Below are 20,694 nucleotides of genomic sequence, written 5' to 3' on the forward strand. Positions count from 1 at the left end.
AGCTATGAATCTGGGAGTGTGTGAAGAAATCTGGTTGCAGAAGGTGTTATCTGATCTTCACGAGAGTAGTCCTGGGCCTATGAAGCTGTATTGTGATAATAAGGCTGCCATCAGTATTGCAAATAATCCCGTACAACATGATAGAACCAAACATGTTGAAATTGATAGGCACTTTATTAAAGAAAAGTTAGACCGCGGAGCTATTTGTATTCCCTATGTACCTTCAGTCCAACAGATTGCTGATGTTTTTACGAAAGGGTTATCGAGACAGACGTTTAAAGCTTGTATTAGCAAGTTGGGCCTTGCCGATATCTATGCCACAACTTGAGGAGGAGTGTTGAAATATGTTAAATTAGCCCTAAGGGCATTTTTGTCTTTTTACTATATTTGCTAAATTAGGGTTTCACATTATTCTATTTATATCTAGGGTTGGGTCTATTGTAAACAAGATATAAAAAATAATAAGTTCTTTTCTACCGTGGTTTTTCTTCCCTGAATTAGAGTTTTCTACGTAAACTCCTTGTGTTATCTTCTTTCTCTATTTCAATACAGCTTCTAGCAACAACACTTTGCTTCTTACTTCTCCAAGTAAGTAGGTTACCCCACACAAAAGTACAATATCCAGAAATAGATTTTTTGTCAATAACTGATCCTGCCCAATCAGAGTTAGTATAAGCCTCAATGCATTTCTTGTCAGTTTTCCTAAACATCAGACCTTTACCCATAGAGCTTTTCAGATATCTGAATCCGATTCATCACTTCCATATGTTCTTCGTAGAGTGCCTACATAAACTGACTAACAACATTGACAACATAGGAAATATCTGGTCTGGTGTGAGATAAGTAAATCAACTTTCCCACTAGATGCTGATACCTCTCTTTATCAATAGGAACTTTGTCAGCAGGATCTCCCAGTTTCGCATTGAATTCAATAGGAGTGCCAGCAGGTCTACATCCAGTCATACCTGTTTCTTTTAACAGGTCAAAAGTGTATTTCCGTTGTGAAACAGAGATCCCTTCCCTTGATCTTGCCACCTTCATTCCAAGGAAATACTTTAGATTCCCTAGATCTTTGATCTCAAACTTGTCAACCATTTTCTTTTTTAGTCTTGTGATCTCAGCAGTATCATCTCCTGACAAGACAATATCATCTATATACACAATTAGAACAACAATTTTCCTAGATACTGACATTTTTGTAAACAACGTGTGATCAGAGTGTCCCCGAGTGAAACCTTGAGACTTAACAAAGGTAGTAAATATGTCGAACCACACTCTTGGGGATTGTTTCAAACCATACAAAGACTTCCTGAGTTTACAAATCTGATGATCAAATTGAGCTTCAAAACCTGGGGGGCGGCTCATATAAACCTCTTATTCTAATTCACTATTCAGAAATGCATTTTTTACATCAAGTTGATGGAGAGGCCAGTCTTTATTAATTGCAACAGAAAGAAAAACCCGAACCGTGTTTTTCGCTACAGGGGAGAAAGTCTCAGAATAATCTATTCCATAAGTTTGAGTAAACTCTTTTACTACAAATCTGACCTTGTACCTGTCTAGAGTTTCATCTGATTTATACTTCAGAGTGAACACTCACTTGCACCCAACTATTTTATGCCCTTCAGGAAAAGCTACAAGGTCCCACGTATTATTTTTTTCAAAAGCTCTCATTTCTTCCATGACGGCAGTCTTCCACTCAGGAATTTCCATAGCCACATGTATGTTTTTCGGTATTGTTGTTGTATCAAGCCTGGCAGTGAACGCCCTGAACTTAGAAGATAGATTACTATAAGACAGAAAGCTATGCATGGGTACTTGGTGCAAGACCTGATGCCTTTTCTCAATGCAATGGGCATGTCAAGAGATATCATAATCCCCTGGTTTGTCTGAATCCTCATCCGTAATGGAATTTTGAATACATTTTTCAGCCCGAGGAAGAGTCTCACCCTCTTGTGTTTCTGTCGAAGTCTCATCACTGCTTGCAACCTTGTTATTCTCTAGAAGTAACATATCAGTCCTGTCATTTTCAGCCAAATCTATAATATCATCCTCAACACACAAGTTAGTATTATCAGGGCTAGTAGTACCTTGAGCTTGTGTTGTTTCAAATTTATGGACCGGAGCCGGCAGAGCAGTAGAGGACACCATTTCCTCTCTGAGATTCTTCTTGTAGTAAGTTATCCAAAGGACTTGTTTAATGGGTAGAACGGTGTCATGGGCACTCAGGATGGGTTCAGGAAGAAGTTCAGAAAGGTCAGTAGGAACTGAAGATGTGAACCAGTTAGTCTCTTCACTAGTACTCACTCCCTGAAGATGACTAACGGGGAAGTAAGGTTTATCCTCAAGGAACGTTACGGGAAGGGTGGAAGCATTTATAACCTCATTGGTGAAGGGGATACCCCACGAAGACACATTTCTGAGCATGAGGGGTAAATTTAGTTTGGTTAGGGTCATGACTATGAACAAAGGCAGTGCACCCAAAAACTCGAAGAAGGACATCAGGAATAAGTCGCGTGGTAGTATATGATTCTTTGAGGCATTAAAGAGGAGTTTGGAGTTGGAGGACACGAAAAGACATTCGATTAATAAGATGAGCTGCAGTCATGGAATACTGGACACCTCCACAAGGACAATTTGTTAAAGTATAAAGTGACATCCATCGCCTATTTGCACTTGTGAGCCTGTTTACGTAGTAAGGTAGCTTGCTCCTAAAAGCAGGAACGAGACAACCCCGGGGAACCTACACCTCTTTGGGCCTATTGATCAAACTTCCGAAAGAACTTCTGCTCCTCCTCCGAATAGGGAAAGATACCCTATAAATCATCGTTGGTCCTTTTACACACAATAGATGAGACGCATTCTTCCTCTTAGAATATAATTATTGAACTGTATCCCAGATATCTCGAGTAGTCACAACATACAACAACGGTTTCCTTATTTGAGATTCCATATCATTAATCAGCAGTGATCAAAGCGAGGAGTCTTCTCCTATTCAAATGCGCTCTTGAGGATCCCCTGGCTTAGGTCTTCGTATCTCACCAGTTAGATACCCAAACTTGTGACGCCCCTCAAGAGCCATTTTAATGGACTGAGACTAGGAGAAATGATTCTGACCATTTAACTTTTCTCCTGCAATTAACCCTGAGGAATTTCCCATACATTCAGACAAATAGTTTGTAGTAGTTAAAGCAGAGGAAAAAGTTATCGGATTCTCTGGATACATTGGTAAACCGGAAGGAATGTCAGAATTCACTGTACTGGAATTTAAGTTTGTGGAAGAACCTAGGGCTGCCCCAAGTGCAACAATTTGTTGCTGAAAACTTGCCTGAAGATTAGCCAACTGTTGTTGAACCATTAACGGAGATAAACCAATTGAACCTTGATGTTCATAACTAGGCGGTGCATGATGAGAAAGGCCTGACAGTTGCAGGTAGGTTGCTTGCCGCTGGAAGGGAAAGGAACTAGGGATTCTCAGCGGCTGCAAGGGGCTTGTTACCCCGGCGGGGGATTTACCTCTGTGGTAGGCATGCGACTCACCAATCTCGGCTTCAAGGTGTATGTTTCGGCTACCGGCAGCAAGGTTGGAGGGATAGACAATGGTGGCACTCGGTAACAAGGGAGGAACACCGGTGGCATTTTGAAAAAGGGTGGCAGTGCTAAGGTTTCCATCAAAGGTTGTTGTAGTGCTAGAGTTGGATGGATATGCAAGGGCTGATGATACTGATCAACGATGACTTGGACAGCAGTAGTAGCGACGGCGACAGTGGTCGGAGGCCTCATCGGCAACTGTGGCAAAAGCGGGACTGGTGCAGAGCTAAGGTTATCTTGCACCAGTTTTTTTTGTCGATGGTAGCTAGGGTTACGTCACCACGCTTTGATACCATGTTAAAAGATAGAAAATAGAGAACACTAAGTTTATATGGAAAACCCTAGAACAGGGAGAAAAAAACCACGATAGAGAGTTTTTATTATTTTAACATAAAATGAAAGTTACAAGAGAAGCCATATTTATAGGCTCTAGCAAGCCCTGATACAAAAAAATGAAATAAACCCAGGGTAACGTAAAATACTCAAATACCCTTGGGGTTATAAACTATCAACAAAGCCTCTTATTTGTGATGGTATACTTTGATCAAAAGGCCAAAGGTTCAAATCCTAAACTTCTGTGTTGTTGAACTCAATTATAGGAAGTAATTTTCAAAACAAACAGGAACATTTTTCTCATTTTATTTTATATTATTTTTCTATATTTTAAATGTTCTAGGTTGGCTTGCTCGACCATTCTCACGGGACAATTGTCTCACCTTATCATATTTGGTTACCAAGATAACTCGTAGAATATTAAATTCAAGTAGGTAACAACATGATTTGAACGCATTTCTTGTAACTTTTTACTATTTACATTGGTTTTTGATGGTCAATAGACCAAGGGGTCAACTCATGACGCTTGATGCTTGACGATACCAAAGTTAGCCCCTTACATTAAACCCAAACCAGACATGAAAGGACCATTATTGGCATTAAGTAAAAATATCAGCACATCAAATTACTGACCGTCATCTAATCTCTTCCATCTTTTACATTGGGATTCAAACTAAACGATTGGAAAATTCTCCTATGAGATGCCATTGGGGCCTGAAATGTCAGCATTTCAGATACTCTTAGCCCTTGGAGATATCATATTTAGCTGTCACAACATTTGGTCAGAAAATTACCCTTACCTACACAACAAATATGAATGTCTTGGTTCAAAGACTCCTAACGATAAGATCACAGTCTCACAGAATATTTTGTTTTCTTTCGTGGAATGGTGTGATATTTTAACTGAGAATACCAGATAGATTTATCAATTAGGCCATGACCATAAATTAGAAACCATGCGTTGAAATCTGCCGCTATTTAATACCCCATCTATCACGCATCCAACCTCATTGAAATTATTTTACTGAGATGAAGTATAAAAAAAAAAAGTGTAACCATTCACTAGATGCATGAATGAATAACATTACTACGTCAGCAGCATACCTTTTCCTTCTTGTCCAAGTACATTTTCTTCAGGAACAAAGCAATTTTCAAAGACAAGCTCACATCTGCACAAACCATTGCCAACATGAGTGGAAGAGGACAGAAGACTGTGCGCTTATTTTAGAAACTTGAAATTCCAAGCACAGTAGACTCACGTATCACTCCCTCGCATGCCAAGTTTGTCTAATTTCTGGGCAGTGCTGAATCTGGGAAACATAGAAACAACCAATATAAGAATCAAGGATAAGGAACGTTGGAAGTTTCTAAATGAACTTGAATCAGGAGCTTCGGGTTATTTTAAGATTACATTTACAATTATATGGTATAGTTCTACCCTAGTGCATGCTAGAGGAACAGAACAGAAAATTCTGTTACTTGCAAATTCAACATATCATGAACCAGATCAACAGATCTTTAAGTACCCGGGCATTCCTTTCTCAATGATAAATGCTGTAATTCCCTTTGAGCCAGCATTTGCATCCGTTTTTGCATAAACAACCTGTTTCAATTGGGTAAATCCGCTCAGAGTTAATGAAATATGCAAGAATAAAATTCAACCATGAATTGTTCAACCTACATGCTTTTAAGATTTTGAGGTGAAACACAAACTGCTAAATTTAACCTGGGACTATAAAATGTTACTTGTGGGAAATAAGGGACTTAGTTGATTGTTTATAGTCCTGGGGTATTATAGTTATTTACTTTACCGTATTTTTCTTTCATTTTTTGTATTTAGGCTTTTTGTAGCCTATAAATAAGAATCCTCTTGTATCTTCACATTATGTAAAAATTAATACAACAGAGACTATATTATGGCTTTTTCTCTCTGTTCTAGGGTTTTCCACGTAAACCTTGTGTCTCCTCTCTCTCTTTTCTCTTTTAACATGGTATCAGAGTGTGGTGACGAAATCCTAGCCACCATTGGCAAACACCAACTGGTGCAAGATAACCTTAGTGTTGCACCAACACCGCTTCCGCCACAGCCGCTGATGGAGCCTCCGATTGCCGCCGCCACTGCCGTTCAGACCGCCGTTGACTAGTATCTTCGATCGCTGCAAAGACTTCCTCAACAGCAGCCGATCGAGAACCCTAGCGCCGCTAGCTTTACTCCTAGTGCCGCCGCCACTGCTTCTGGTCCTGCCAGTGCTGCCTTTGGTCCCGCTGCCGCTAGCCATTTCACCCAGCCACTGGAATCTGAAGTCGGTGCTACTGGATCTTCCACGCATCACTGAGGTAAGTCCATAATCGGAAGTGATGTGCCGCCAGCCGCCTATAACAGCTTGCTACCGCCTGGGCTCCTCCATCTGTCGCCGCTGAGCTATGAACATCATGAGTCCATGGGTCTTTCTCCGAAAATGGTTCGATAACAGTTAGCTGATTTTCAGACGAATTTTCAACAACAAATTCCCGCTCTTGGGGCAGCCCTAGGTGCTTCCACAAGCACAAACTTAAATTCAAGTGTATTGAATTCAGACGCTCCTTCCGGTTTACCGATATATCCAGAGAATTCGGTAACCTCTTTCCCTGTTTTAACTACTGCAAATTATTTGTCTGGTTCAATGGGAAATTCCATAGGCTTAATTGGCCAGAATTTTTCCTCCTGGTCTCAGCCTATTAAAATGGCCCTTGAAGGGCGTCACAAATTCGGTTGTTTGACCAGCGAGATACCCAGACATAGACCAGGGGATCCTCGAAAGTGCATTTGGAAAGGAGAGGACTCCTTGCTACGATCACTACTTGTTGAAAGATAGAAGAAGGTGACACGAGATTTACGTAGAAAACCCTGGAACAGAGAAAAAAAAATCACGATAGAAGAGTTCTTTTATTATAATTCAACTTACACCATACATACCAGACCCAAGATATAAATAGGCTATGGAAAAACCTAATACAGAAAAAGGAAAAAATAAGGCAAAATAAAATGACTAAAAAACCCTTAGGGCTAAAACATAACACAACCCCTTTTTCAACACTCCCCCTCAAGTTGAGGTGTAGATGTCAATTAGACCCAACTTGCTAATACTGCCACTGTCCAGTTTTTCTTTGATGAAGTGTCTATCAATCTCCACATGTTTTGTTCTACCATGTTGCACAGGGTTGTTGGCTATACTTATAGCTGCCCTGTTATCACAATAGAGTTTCATAGGAGTATCACTATCTTGATGAAGATCAGACAAAACTTTCTTTAACCATATCTCTTCACATATTCCCAGACTCATAGCTCTGTATTTAGCTTCAGCACTGCTTCTAGCAACCACACCTTGCGTCTTACTTCTCCAAGTAACAAGATTACCCCCACACAAAAGTACAGTACCTTGTAGTCGATTTCCTATCTTTAACAGATCTTGTCCAATTATCTCAATACATCTCCTGTTGGATTTCCTGAACATTAGGCCTTTACCTAGAGTAGTTTTCAAATATCTCATAATCCGATTTACAGCCTCCATACGTTTCTCGTAAGGTGCCTGCATAAACTGACTAACTACACTAACAACATAGGATATATCCGATCTAATATGAGATAAGTAGATCAATTTCCCACTAGACGTTGGTATCTCTCTTTTGAATCTCCCAGCTTAGCATTGAATTCAACAGGGGTATTAACGAATTTACATACAGTCATCCCTGTCTCCTTCAACAAATCGAGTGTGTATTTCCGTCGAGAAACAAAAATCCCCTCTCTTGATCTCGCCACCTCCATTCCAAGGAAGTATCTTAAACTCCCAAGATCCTTAATCTTAAATTCACCAGCCATTTTCTTTTTCAGCCTGGTAATCTCAACAGCCATCATCACCTGACAGAACAATACCATCTATGTATACAATTAGAACAACTATTTTCCCCGATACTGACTTCTTTATGAACAAGGTGTGATCAAAGTGCCCCTGAGTAAAACTTTGGGACTTAACAAAATTGGTGAACCTATCAAACCAAGCTCTTGGAGACTGTTTCAAACCATACAGGGACTTTTTGAGTTTACAAATCTGACGGTCAAATTGAGCTTCAAAACTAGGACGTGGACTCATATAGACCTCTTCCTCTAATTTACCATTCATGAACGCATTTTTCACATCAAGTTGGTGGAGTGGCCAGTCTTTGTTAACTGCTACTGAAAGGATTCGTACTGTGTTCAACTTCATTATAGGTGAGAAAGTTTTTGAGTAGTCAATTCCATAAGTTTGAGTAAACCCTTTAGCAACCAATTTGGCCTTGTATCTATCAAGGGTCCCATCAGACTTATACTTTACAGTGAACACCCATTTGCACCCAACTGTTTTATGCCCTTTAGGGAGAGAGCTACACGATCCCACGTATTATTCTTTTCAAGAGCTTTCATCTCTTCCATGACCGCAGCTTTCCATATGGGAACTTCTATGGCCATATGCACATTAGCAGATATTGTTACTATATCCAGGTTAGTAGTAAATGCCCCAAACTCAGAAGACAAATTACTGTAAGATAGGAAACTATGCATGGAATATTTAATACATGACCTAGACCCCTTTCGCAAAGCAATGGGTATATCAAGAGAGGCATCATAACCTCCTATTTTGCCTGACCCCTCATCAATAAGAGGATGGTGGTCACACTTAATAACCTGCAGCACACCCTGACCTTCCTGTGTTTCTTCTGATGACTCATCACTACCTGCAACTTTGTCATTTTCTGGAGCTATCACATCAGTTTTGTCAATGTCAATCACATTACAACCATCATCCTCAACACACACATCAGTATTATCAGAAACAAAAGTACCTTGAGCTTGAGCTGGTGCCGGTTCCGATTCATGGACCGTAGCCGATGGAGCGATAGGAGGCACTATTTCCTTTCTAAGATTCTTCTTGTAGTATGTTATCCATGGAACCTATTTAGTAGGAAGGACGATGTCATTTGTACCCAGGATAGGGTCGGGAAAAAAGTCTGTAGGAACCGAATGTGTGGACCAGTTAGTCTCTCCACTAGTATTCTCCTTCTGAAGAGGACTAACAGGGAAGAGAGGTTTATCTTCAAGGAACGTTACATCTATAGAAGCGAAGTACTTCCATGAAGAAGGATGGAAACACTTATAACCTCACTGGTGAAGAGGATACCCGACAAAAACACACTTTTGAGCACGAGGGGCAAATTTAGTTCGGTGAGGGTCATGACTATGGACAAAAGCAGTGCAACCAAACACCCAAAGAGGAACATTAGAAATAAGACGCGTGGTTAGGTAAGACTTTTTGAAACATTCAAGAGGTGTTTGGAATTTGAGGACACGAGAGGGCATCCAATTAATAAGATGGGTTGCAGTAAGAACGACATCTCCCCATAAATAAGAGGGAAAAGAAGCAGAAAGCATGAGGGACCGAGCAACCTCAATGACGTGACGATTTTTTTGTTCAGCCACCCCATTTTTTTGAGGTGTATAAGCATAAGAACTTTGATGAACAACAATACCTTTCAAAGCCAAGAAATCATGAAGGGTGTTTGATGTAGGGATATTAAGGGTATTTTAGGCATTTCTTGTAAAAAGGGTATTTTGGATATTTCTTGTAAAATGACAGATTGTACTCTCTTTTTAAATACAGTTTTAATTTTAGAATAGCTATAACAAAACTCTTTTCCTTTGGGTCTGTTTAAAGGAGGTTAGGTTAGTTAGTTAATTAAGTGTGTACAAGCCCGTTCTCTTTAGGCCTATTTAAAGGGAACTTATCACTCATTTTAATCAATGAATAAAAACTTCAAGTCCAAGATTCTTCCAAGATTTCTCCAAGACTCTTTAGTCTTCACCATTTGGTATCGGAGCGACCTCGTGAAGGGACCTCATGACGAGTAAAGGGCTTGGTAAACTTCCCACCTTCTCCCCCTCTCTTCTAACGATGCAGAAGCATCTTTTTCCACTTCTCCTTAAACCACCAACCGAAGATTAGGCAATCTAGAAACTACCTTCAACGGCATCATGGATCATATGAGTGCTATGCAAAGTTCTATGGCGGGTTTGCAACAAGCAATCAAAAAACTGATTTTGGACGTGGGAAGAATGGTTGAAAATCAACCAAGAACTCATCAAGAAGCACCGGCTAGACTCCAAGCTGGTGAAAACAATCAAGATCAGCTGCAAAAAGTTCAACAAAGGCCTAAAAACCAGCATCAATTACTTCAAAGAAACCAAGATTTGCCTAGGAGGGTCCAAGAAATTCCTCCAAGAATTCAAGAACCAGCCAGAATACATCAAAGATTTGAAGATAGAGGAGTGCGGCTGCCAAATCCTGTTCATAATCATCAACATCTGCCGGTTTACCCGCCTTCTAGACTCGTGCCACCAAATTTGTTGGGGTTGGATTCTGATTCATCCGAGGATGAAGACTCAGCTAGTCCCCAACCACATTACCGAGCAAGAATGATGCATCCACCTCATGGGAATAACCCACTTTTTCAACAACAAATTCCTTTCGCACAAGCATAGAGGTGTGGAAATCAAGATTATTATCAAGATTGACATGGACAACCAAATTAGAGGCAAGAAAATGACTTTAAAATGAAGATCGATATACCCACATATAATGGCAAGATGAGTATTGAAATCTATTTGGATTGGATGAAAAGCGTGGAAAATTTCTTTGATTATATGGGAACGCTGGAACACAAGAAGGTAAAACTTGTTTCTTTGAAACTTAAGAGTGGTGCATCGGCATGGTGGGATCAAATTCAGGGCAATCGACATTTGTATGGTAAAAGACCTATCACTAGTTGGCCAAAAATGTTGAAATTAATGAAAAAACGATTCTGCCAGCTAATCATGAGAGACTCCTTTACAACCAATTTCACCATTGCAAGCAAGGAACTCGTACAATTGAAAACTATATGGAAGAATTTCATCGCCTAAGTGCTAGGAACATTTGGCCAAAAGTGATGGCCAACAAGTAGCTCGGTTTGTCGATGGCTTGAGACAAGACATAAAGGAAAAATTACATTTACAACCCCTATCTTCTCTGGCAGAAGCAGTATTCGTGGCATCTACAATCGAGGAAGATGAAGCATTAAAACAGAAACGATGGGCTAGCTGAAGGAGCAATTGGGATAGAAATTCAACAACCACGAGAAAATCCATGGTAGAAACTTCAAAAGGGCAATCCAGTGAAGTACCTACCAAAAACAAGGGGAAAGAAGCTAAATCTAAGGGAAGTCCTACTTTTTCTTCTCGAAATAATAATAATCCTTATAATAGACCTAATCTTGGCAAATGCTTTAGGTGTGGTCAAAGGGGACACTTTTCTAACGATTGTCCCCAAAGGAAGAACCTCACAATTCAAGAAAAACATGAGGATGAAGAAGATGAGGACTACTATGAGGAAGATATCAATGTGGCCACCCGGATGAGGGAGACATTCTTTCTCGTGTAATCCAAAAGGTCCTCTTGACTCCGGTGACCGAAACAAATCCTCAAAGGCACGCGTTGTTTAGAACCCGTTATACCATCAACGGGAAGGTATGCAACATTATCATTGATAGTGGTAGTTCGGAAAATATGGTGTCTAAGAAATTTGTACACCACTTTAAGCTAAAAGTTGACCCCATCCAAGCCCCTATAAGATAAGATGGATTAAAAAGGGGGGAGAGGTTATTGTTAATGAACTTTGTATAGTTCCATTGTCAATTGGAACACATTACAAAGATCAAATCATATGCGATGTCATAGACATGGACGCTTATCATATTCTACTAGGAAGACCTTAGCAATACGATAATGATACCAAACATAATGGTAATGCCAACATATATGAGTTTGAATGGATGGGTAAAAGGGTGATCCTTGTACCTATTGATTTGAAAACTCCTATGAGCAAACATACCATCAAGGAGAAGCCCAAGGCAAACTTATTTTCTATCATGCCTTATAAACAAGCTTGGGCAAATGCAAACACATTCAAACTAGCTTTATTTGTCCATGACAAACCCCAGGCCTTATTACCAACACCTATGGAAAGCAAATTGCATAACCTTTTAGACAAGTTTCCCTCCATGTCTAAGGTCACAAGTGGCCTACCTCCACTCCGGGACATCCAACCTAACATAGATTTCATCCTCGGATCTTCTTTACCCCACTTGCCCCACTATCGAATGAGCCCTAGTGAGTATCAAGCCCTCCAAGCCATTATCCAAGATCTTTTACATAAGAAACATATTCAATCTAGCCTCAACCCTTGTGCTGTCCTAGCTCTTTTAGCTCCTAAAAAAGATAGTAGTTGGCGCTTATGCATAGATAGTCGTGCGGTCAATAAGATAACAATCAAATATAGATTTCCAATCCTAAGAATTTCGGACCTACTTGACCAATTAGCCGGTGCAAAGGTATTTTCCAAGGTGGATCTACATAGTGGATACCACCAAATAAGAATTAGATCGGGGGATGAGTGGAAAACCGCATTCAAAACTAACCAGGGACTATTTGAGTGGCTTGTAATGCCCTTTGGGCTGTCAAATGCACCTACACAGACTTATGAACCAAATATTTTTACTTGCATCAACAAATTTGTGGTCAGTTACTTTGATGACATCCTAATTTATAGCAAGACTGTCAATGACCACCTTACACACCTCCAGGAAGTATTCTCTATCCTTGAATTTAATGCTCTATACATCAATCCTAAGAAATGTGTCTTCTTATGCAGCAACATCAAATTTCTTGGCTTCATTATCGGACAAGAAGGTGTCCAAGCGGATCCTCAAAAAATTGCAACCATCAAAGAATGGCCAATACCTATATCGGTCAAAGAGGTGCAATCTTTCCTTGGTTTAGCACCATTTTACCGCAAATTTACTAAAAATTTTAGCTCCATAGCTGCCCCTTTAACTCATTGCCTAAAGAAAAGTAAATTTGCATGGTTTAAAGAGACTACGTATAGTTTTAATGCTTTAAAAGACAAATTAGCTAACCCACCGGTTTTAGCTCCCCCACATTTTAGTAAAGTATTTGAAGTAGCTGTAGATGCAAGTTCTATTGGCATAGGGGCTGTCCTCTCACAAGAATCCCATCATTTAGCGTCTTTTAGTGAAAAGTTAAGCGAGGCTAGACAAAAGTGGTCCACCTATGAATAAGAACTTTATGCATTGGTCGGAGCCCTCCATCAATAGGAACATTATCTTATAAGCAAGGAATTTATTTTAATAATTGATCATTATTCCGTAAAATTCCTTCATTCTCAGGAAAAACATAAACCGAATGCATGCTAGATGGATTTCTTTTATTGATATCTACGCCCCAACTTGAGGGGGAGTGTTGGAAATAAGGGATTTAGTTGATTGTTTATAGTCCCAAGGGTATTATAGTTATTTACTTTACCCTATTTTCTTTCTTTTTTTTTTTTTTTTTTTTTTTTCCTTTTTTTCTGTATTAAGGCTTGTTGGAGCCTATAAATAAGAATCCTCTTGTATCTCTCACATTATGTAAAAATTAATAAAACGGAGGTTCTACGCCCCAACTTGAGGGGGAGTGTTGGAAATAAGGGATTTAGTTGATTGTTTATAGTCCCAAGGGTATTATAGTTATTTACTTTACCCTAATTTTCTTTCCTTTTCTGTATTTAGGCTTGTTGGAGCCTATAAATAAGAATCCTCTTGTATCTCTCACATTATGTAAAAATTAATAAAACGGAGGTTCTATCGTGGTTCTCCCTATTCTAGGGTTTCAACGTAAATCTTGTGTCTCCTCTTTCTAACATTACTCCCTCAACGTGTTTGTTCCCTCCCACATTACAAGAAAAGACATACACATAAAAAAAATAAAAAATAAACCACGGCATGACCTACCATGAATGCTGAAATTCTACAAATATATTGGCATGGAGAAGAATGTGTCAAGCAATTCTTCGTTTTTCTGAATTTATTTATTTAAATGACCCTTAGTTTGTGCTTTACCGTTTATATCAGCTTTCACCAGGGTAATTCTAGAGAAAGGTCCCCATTTCATTGAAATTATAGGTGGTTCATACTGACGTACTATAACAACGAAAGATTAAGTTTAAGACGCTATTTTGAACAGGTAAGGTTTCCATATAAGCCAAATACATTGAATAGAAGTATAACATGAAAGTGCACAAGTTCAAGGTTGTTCACGATAGACCCCTAAATTCAGAAAAAGAAAAGTTATCACCAAATAGCTAAAAAAAAGAAAAAGTTGAGGTAATTTTGCTGACATATCACATCCAACATAACTAACTATTTCATTGTTTCTAAAGTTTTTCTTTGAAGTTTTGTCTTCATTAATTCGATAGCTATAAATGAATCAAATATACATTAGCCGGGATTAGAGATGATTTCTTTTAACACAGTTCGAAAATTTGCAACAAAAAAATACCAATGTTTGAGCGGTAGGACCATTAGTACACCACATCTTGTTTCCATTAATGACATATCCACCATCCACCTGGTCAGCTTTGCATTTCATGCTCACGACATCCGAGCCAGCTGAAAGTAGGAAGTGCATTATTCAAGGATAAAAATATTCTTAGTACTTACAAAGATCTCCTTTTATATGCATACATGAAAAACAAAAGTTCACTGAAGTTACCATTTGGTTCACTCATTGCAAGAGCTCCCACATGGTCCCCTTTAATAAGCTTATTAACAAAGATATCGTCAAGTTAGTAGCCAAAAAGAAGTACTTTAATAGAAAAGAAAGGAGTAATGAGAAGGAAATAGAGAATAAGAATGCATGAAAGACAAATTTTATTCTTCAGAAAAAAATAAATCGTTAAGGAATGAAGTAATCATTATAACATGAACATTATTAAGGGAAGCGGGAACAAAGAGTGTATGCAGAAATGCATAAAACCTTGGGCAAGTACTTCTCTTTCTGAGCTGGGTTTCCATTCCTGACCTGAAAAAGAAGAAAAAAAAAATACATGATTAAGATAACACGTCGTCCGTACTGTCTAAGAGAATATATAATCATAATATGACATCACTAACAAAATGTGTAATCATGCTTCACTTTACCAGCTGATTGATGCACAGGTTTGAATGTGCACCAAATGAAAGGGCAACAGACCCGGAAGCGCGACTTATTTCTTCCATTGCCATACAGTGATATAAGTAACCAAGACCAAGTCCTCCATATTCCTCTATAAGACAACCAATAGTTTAGTTTTGAAATATCTTCAAAGAATGAGAGACACGATGCACTAGCAAAATATATATAATCATCTCAATGTCCATCTAAATCAGGATACAATATACAGTAAGAGCGCGATTCAATAGAATTTTATGGAGAAAAAGTAGAAGTAGAAAAATGAATATTCATTGATAAAGAGAATATGAACATAATTTTTAAGGCATTGAACCGCTCCAAATAACGGGGAGTGAGGGAAGCATCGAAAAAAGGTTTCTAAACCTCTACCTGGTGCAGTAATTCCATGGAGATTGAAGTCCCCCATGAGCTTCCATAAGTTAACATCCTACAATATGGTACATTTTAGTCAAATCATAAAGTAACCCATTAAATACATACATGGTATGGGGAGAAGAGAAGGACTTCCAACTGACCTGAGGAAAAGAGTTTGTTTGATCAATTTTTGCAGCATGGGGAGCAATGTTATCTTGAGCAAATTGTTTAACACTTTCTTTGAACTGCAATTAATCAATCACTTCTTTAAAAAAAAAAAAACAAAAAAAAAAAACAAAAACCCGTACCATTCTATAGAAACCAACTGGGTTGAATTCATTTTAACGAAAACTGATCTAAAACAGACCGAGCATCCACAAACAAAACTAACAATTCTCAATTCGAGCTTCTTGGTCATAAATTTGCATCATAAACTAACTAATCACAGCTAAAATGAAGATTCTCCAAACCAAGTTAACCAATAAAAATCCAAAATAGAAAGCCATCGATAACGAAATCAACAAGTCCCATTCATTCATCGTCATTAGCAAACAATAAAACGAGACCTGTAGTTGAGTATCATCAAAAAGCAGAGCAGAAGAGAAAGAAGCAGAATGTCCCTGTCTCCTTAAAATCGAAGCACAAGCAGTCCTCGCAGCAAAGAGCTTCTGCATCTTGTTTACAAAGAAATTGGCTCCAACAAGAACAAAGAAAAGAGAGATGGGGAACAATTCGAAAGATAAATTTATAACATGCCGTTTATATAAATAGTGGAACTACAGAGGGAGTTACGTAAATAAGCCGGAAGTTATTAACGATTTGTTTTGTAATAGGGGATTACGTGGCGATCATCGGTGAAAGGGAAAGCAACTTCGCGATTATCCAACTAGGTAACGAGAAGCATTCCGAGCTCAGCTAGTAACGACCACAGGATACGTAAACCCACTTTCGATAGGATTAAATATGAGTCAGCATCATCTAATCACTCTTTTTTTATAATTTTCTTTGTATTGATAAAATAGTTTTCTTTTTATTTTAACTTATTTTTTTATTAAAAAAATGCTTCACTTCATTATTCGTATCTATCAAGTATCAATTTTGTGAACTAAAAAAAACTAAAAAAGTATTAATTTTGTTTTAGAAAGAATTTTATAAGAAATTACGTATAATATTTCAAAGACATTCTGCAGGAAAGAAATATTATTAAAGTGAAGGGAAGTGAAATAATAAGATTGAGTTAGCGACTTAATGAGTATGTTTAAAACTACATGGTGTTCTTTCACGGTGTTGTCTTTGTATAATAAAGATTTGTTATAATTTTAAACGGTTTTAGAATATCAATAATTTATTTTACGGATATAAAATATATATTTTCAATTAAGAGGTTAGACGTTTGTACCTTTATCATACATATGGTTGAACTAAAAAATTGTTTAAATTCTCAAGCTATCATGATTATTTTAAAAAATTAAAGGTTAAATTTCAAATTTAGTCATTGAACTTTCAGATTTGTGTAAGTTGTCTTTAAACTCTTAAAAGTAATTTATAAATTTCTAAACTTTCAATTTCTTGTCTAATAGGTATTTGAACTTTCAATTTTGTTTCTAATAGGCCTTTAACGAAATGAGCTTTTTTAGTTATTAAATTGATTTCTACTTAATAGAGTTAATAAATTATTAATTCTGTATTTAGTAAATTCGTAAATTTATCCTTTGCAAAAAAAAAAAATCGTAAATTTAAAAATATTGAAGGTTTATTTTTAAATATAGAAAAATGGACCAAGATATTTACAAATTATAGCAAAAGTTCCAACCCAAAAAAGCAAGTGAAATACCAAAAAAGCTAGGCCCACAAGCAAAAAACTTGTGAAATCCACACTGGTGACCCAACCCGAATCACGCAACCTGTCTCGATCCACGATTAATTGCTCCACGCGCACGATTTTTCCACATTTTCCCTCTAACAATTAGCTAACAGTTCATATTCTTCTTCTTCTTCTTCCACCACCTACCACTGCTTCAAGTAGGCAGGCATAGGTAGCTGGCAGCAGTGCTCATCGATCTTTTTCCACCGTTGTTGATCGATCTTCTTCTTTTTCTTCCACCGCCGCTATTTTTCTACTCGTTGCTTCTTGCTCCTCTTCTTGGCCTTCTTCGTAATCCTTCTTCCGCAACTGCTTTTTGAAGGAACTCATATGAGGAGAACTTGAGCGGAAGCAGATCGTCCAAATTCCATTGATTATCAAATACTTAATTTACAGCAAACATATAAATAGATATGCATTTACATTAAACTACAACATGCCTTTTCAAGAAAATGGTTCAAGATACATTACCTTTGAAAAACATTTTTCTTCGTGTATCCCTCGAACAATCACGAACTCAACAACTTCCTGAAGACATTATTCAGAATTTTCGAGTCTTGGTATTCTCGGGGTGAGAACCCAAGAGTGATAGGCTCTGACTATTTTGGTTAGGAGAGATAAGATTTGGTGAAGGAAGTAGATTGAGGATTCTCTCAAGAACACAGGATCACATAACAATTCTGTAAAGACTCTCAATCGTTTAGCAAAATCAAAATCGTAGGGGAAGAAAAGAAAAACTACTTTTCTTTTATTCCTCTTACCATAAAGTTAATAACCACCCACTAAGGTGGTTGGAGAGAAAAGGTTGGGAAGTTATCATTCAAATAATAATAAAATAATATAAATAAATATGATAACTAACTTATCATATCATATTTATATTAAATTATATGTTATATCAAATATAATATATAACCTATAATTGATATTGTATCACATGCAATATAAACTATAGTTTTTTTTTCTCTCTATTTATGGCATTTAATATAAAATATATTTATATTAAATTTAACAACTATGAATCACATCATAGAAAATATATTTGAATCTCATTCAAATATTTATTTCCTCCCATCAAACTACAATGTATCAAATACATTATGACAATTATATCATATATGATTAAAACAATTTAATTATATCATATATAATTAAATCTCTTTATTAATTTGAAGAATTCAAATTAACCCAAAAACTGATTCTCAACCAAATCTGTTTAAGCTACCAAGGGGACCTTATGGACCTATAGCTTGAAGTTCCAACGGTACATGAATCATTAATTAAACTTTTTAATTACATTATTCACCATCCGTTAACTGTTGGCACTCCACTAAAGACCGACAATTGCAATCTTCGCACTATAAATATATTTATGTGTCCATTGGATATAACCAATCAACAGTACGATGACCCTTCACAAATTGCTTGTAAGTACAGCTAAGCTAAATTATCGTTTTGTCCCTATAGTTACATCTAACTCCTTAAGTACCATTGATTCCTCTAATGAACTATAGATTATATTCCTACTATGACTAAACTCTTCTCAGGCCAAGAGAGGGTGTGGCGCCACATTGTTCAAGACCCGAAATCAACTCTTAAGGGAGCAATTTATCTACTTACCCTTGCTTTGGGGAATGAGTGAATTTCATCTTGTGTAGCTGTGTTCCCAGCTCCCCAAAATGGTAGGCTTATTGAGTCGGCAATCTGGCCACTCTCACCCATACAATTCAAAGAACCGTCCTCATAGACAGAAGTTCACAACCCACTTAAGATTCAGGTCATGTTACCTATGGTCATCCTGATGAAATGTAAGTTTCTATCATGAAAGATGTTATATAATGAGACTGTAGCACTTTACAACAATTGTAACACTTACAAAGCGGGTCATACTCGTAGTGTCACCAAGATAAGGTACCTAGCCTTATCCACCTACTACAGACCATTTAGGTTATCACTTAAACATGATCCACCTGCATGTCTCCACATACATGTTCAAGTTACAATAATAACTTTGGATGTTAGTTTATTGGTTTGTGGTTAATACAACTAAAATATTACATATTTTATAGACAAAGTGAATAAAATATCATATCTTTTATTAATCACATAAATAGTTTGTTCATACAATGTTTACAAACTATATGACCCTACGAGATTTAGGGTATCAACCCCAACAATCTCCCACTTGATCTAAAGCTAGTGGGGTGTATAATATAATAAAATTCAAGTACACAAACAATAAACTAGGGAATAACATGCCCAGGACAATATCTCTCACTTGTTCTAGTCCAACCGTAGTCTGTCCCATAGACCCATACTCTGCAGATGACCCTCGGACACTATAGTCGTGAAGGCCTTCGTAAGCGGATCAACAACATTATGCTCCGAAGCTATTTTCGTGACAATCACGTCCTCTTGATGCACAATCTCTCGGATGAGATGATACTTCCGCTCTATGCGCTTGTCGCATTTATGACTCCTAGGCTCTCGGGAATTAGCTACAACACCACTATTATCACAATAAAGTGTGATGGGCTTTGACATGTCTTGAACAACTTTCAGATCTGTCAAGAATTTCCTGAGTCAAACAGCTTCTTTAGCAGCTTCACAAGCCGCTACATACTCAGCCTCTATAGTGGAGTCAGCAATACACCCCTGCTTGGTGCTTCGCCATACTATTGTCCCTCCGTTAAGAATGAACACTGATCTTGATGTGGATTTTCTAGAATCCTTACCAATCTGAAAATCAAAGTTTGTGTATCCCGTAAGGATCAAATCCTTAGAACTATACACAAGCATATAGTCCCTCGTTCCCTATAGATACTTGAGAATGTTCTTAACGACTGTTCAGTGATCTAATCCTGGATTAGATTGATATCTACTGACTATCCCCACTGCATAGCAGATATCAGGTTTAGTATATAATATCGCATACATCAAACTACCCACGACAGATGCATAGAGGACCCGTTTCATATCCTCAACCTCTCGAGGTATCTTAGAACATTGTTCCTTAGACAAAGTAACTGCATGCCTGAAAGGAAATAAGCCCCTCTTGGAGTTCTGTATCGAATACTTGACAAGCATCTTATAAATATACGATGCCTGAGACAGTGTTAGCATTTTGCTCTTTCAATCTCGAAAGATTTGAATACCTATAACAACCTGAGTCTCTCCCAAATTTTTCATTTGGAATTGGGTCGCTAGCCAGTTCCTAACTGTAGTCAGTAAAACTACATCATTCTCAATGAGTAGAATATCATCTACATACAACACTAGAAAAACTATTGAATTGTCAATTATCTTCTTGTAGACACAAGGCTCATCGACGTTTTGATTAAAGTCATAAGATTTGATCGCATTATCAATCCTTATGTTCCAAGACCGAGATGCTTGTTTCAGTCCATAAATGGACCGATTAAGATTGCAAACCTTT

The 20,694-nt window shown here is 37.7% G+C and overlaps 1 protein-coding gene across 1 annotated transcript in view; it reads right to left on the bottom strand.

The window, feature by feature from the left end:
• The window catches only part of LOC120088572 (isovaleryl-CoA dehydrogenase, mitochondrial), a 23,625-nt gene extending 7,557 nt beyond the window's left edge, over positions 1-16,068 (bottom strand). The window contains exons 1-10 of the mRNA XM_039045966.1: positions 15,961-16,068; positions 15,556-15,639; positions 15,410-15,467; positions 15,010-15,134; positions 14,846-14,890; positions 14,582-14,630; positions 14,369-14,478; positions 5,451-5,527; positions 5,184-5,234; positions 5,029-5,093 (exon numbers count right to left, since the gene is read on the bottom strand). Of these exons, the coding sequence (XP_038901894.1) occupies positions 5,029-5,093; positions 5,184-5,234; positions 5,451-5,527; positions 14,369-14,478; positions 14,582-14,630; positions 14,846-14,890; positions 15,010-15,134; positions 15,410-15,467; positions 15,556-15,639; positions 15,961-16,068 (772 nt within the window). The remainder of the gene's footprint in view (positions 1-5,028; positions 5,094-5,183; positions 5,235-5,450; positions 5,528-14,368; positions 14,479-14,581; positions 14,631-14,845; positions 14,891-15,009; positions 15,135-15,409; positions 15,468-15,555; positions 15,640-15,960) is intronic.
• Between the last annotated feature and the right edge of the window lie 4,626 nt (positions 16,069-20,694).

This window comes from Benincasa hispida, chromosome 10 (genome assembly GCF_009727055.1).
Source record: "Benincasa hispida cultivar B227 chromosome 10, ASM972705v1, whole genome shotgun sequence".
Classification (NCBI taxonomy): domain Eukaryota; kingdom Viridiplantae; phylum Streptophyta; class Magnoliopsida; order Cucurbitales; family Cucurbitaceae; genus Benincasa; species Benincasa hispida.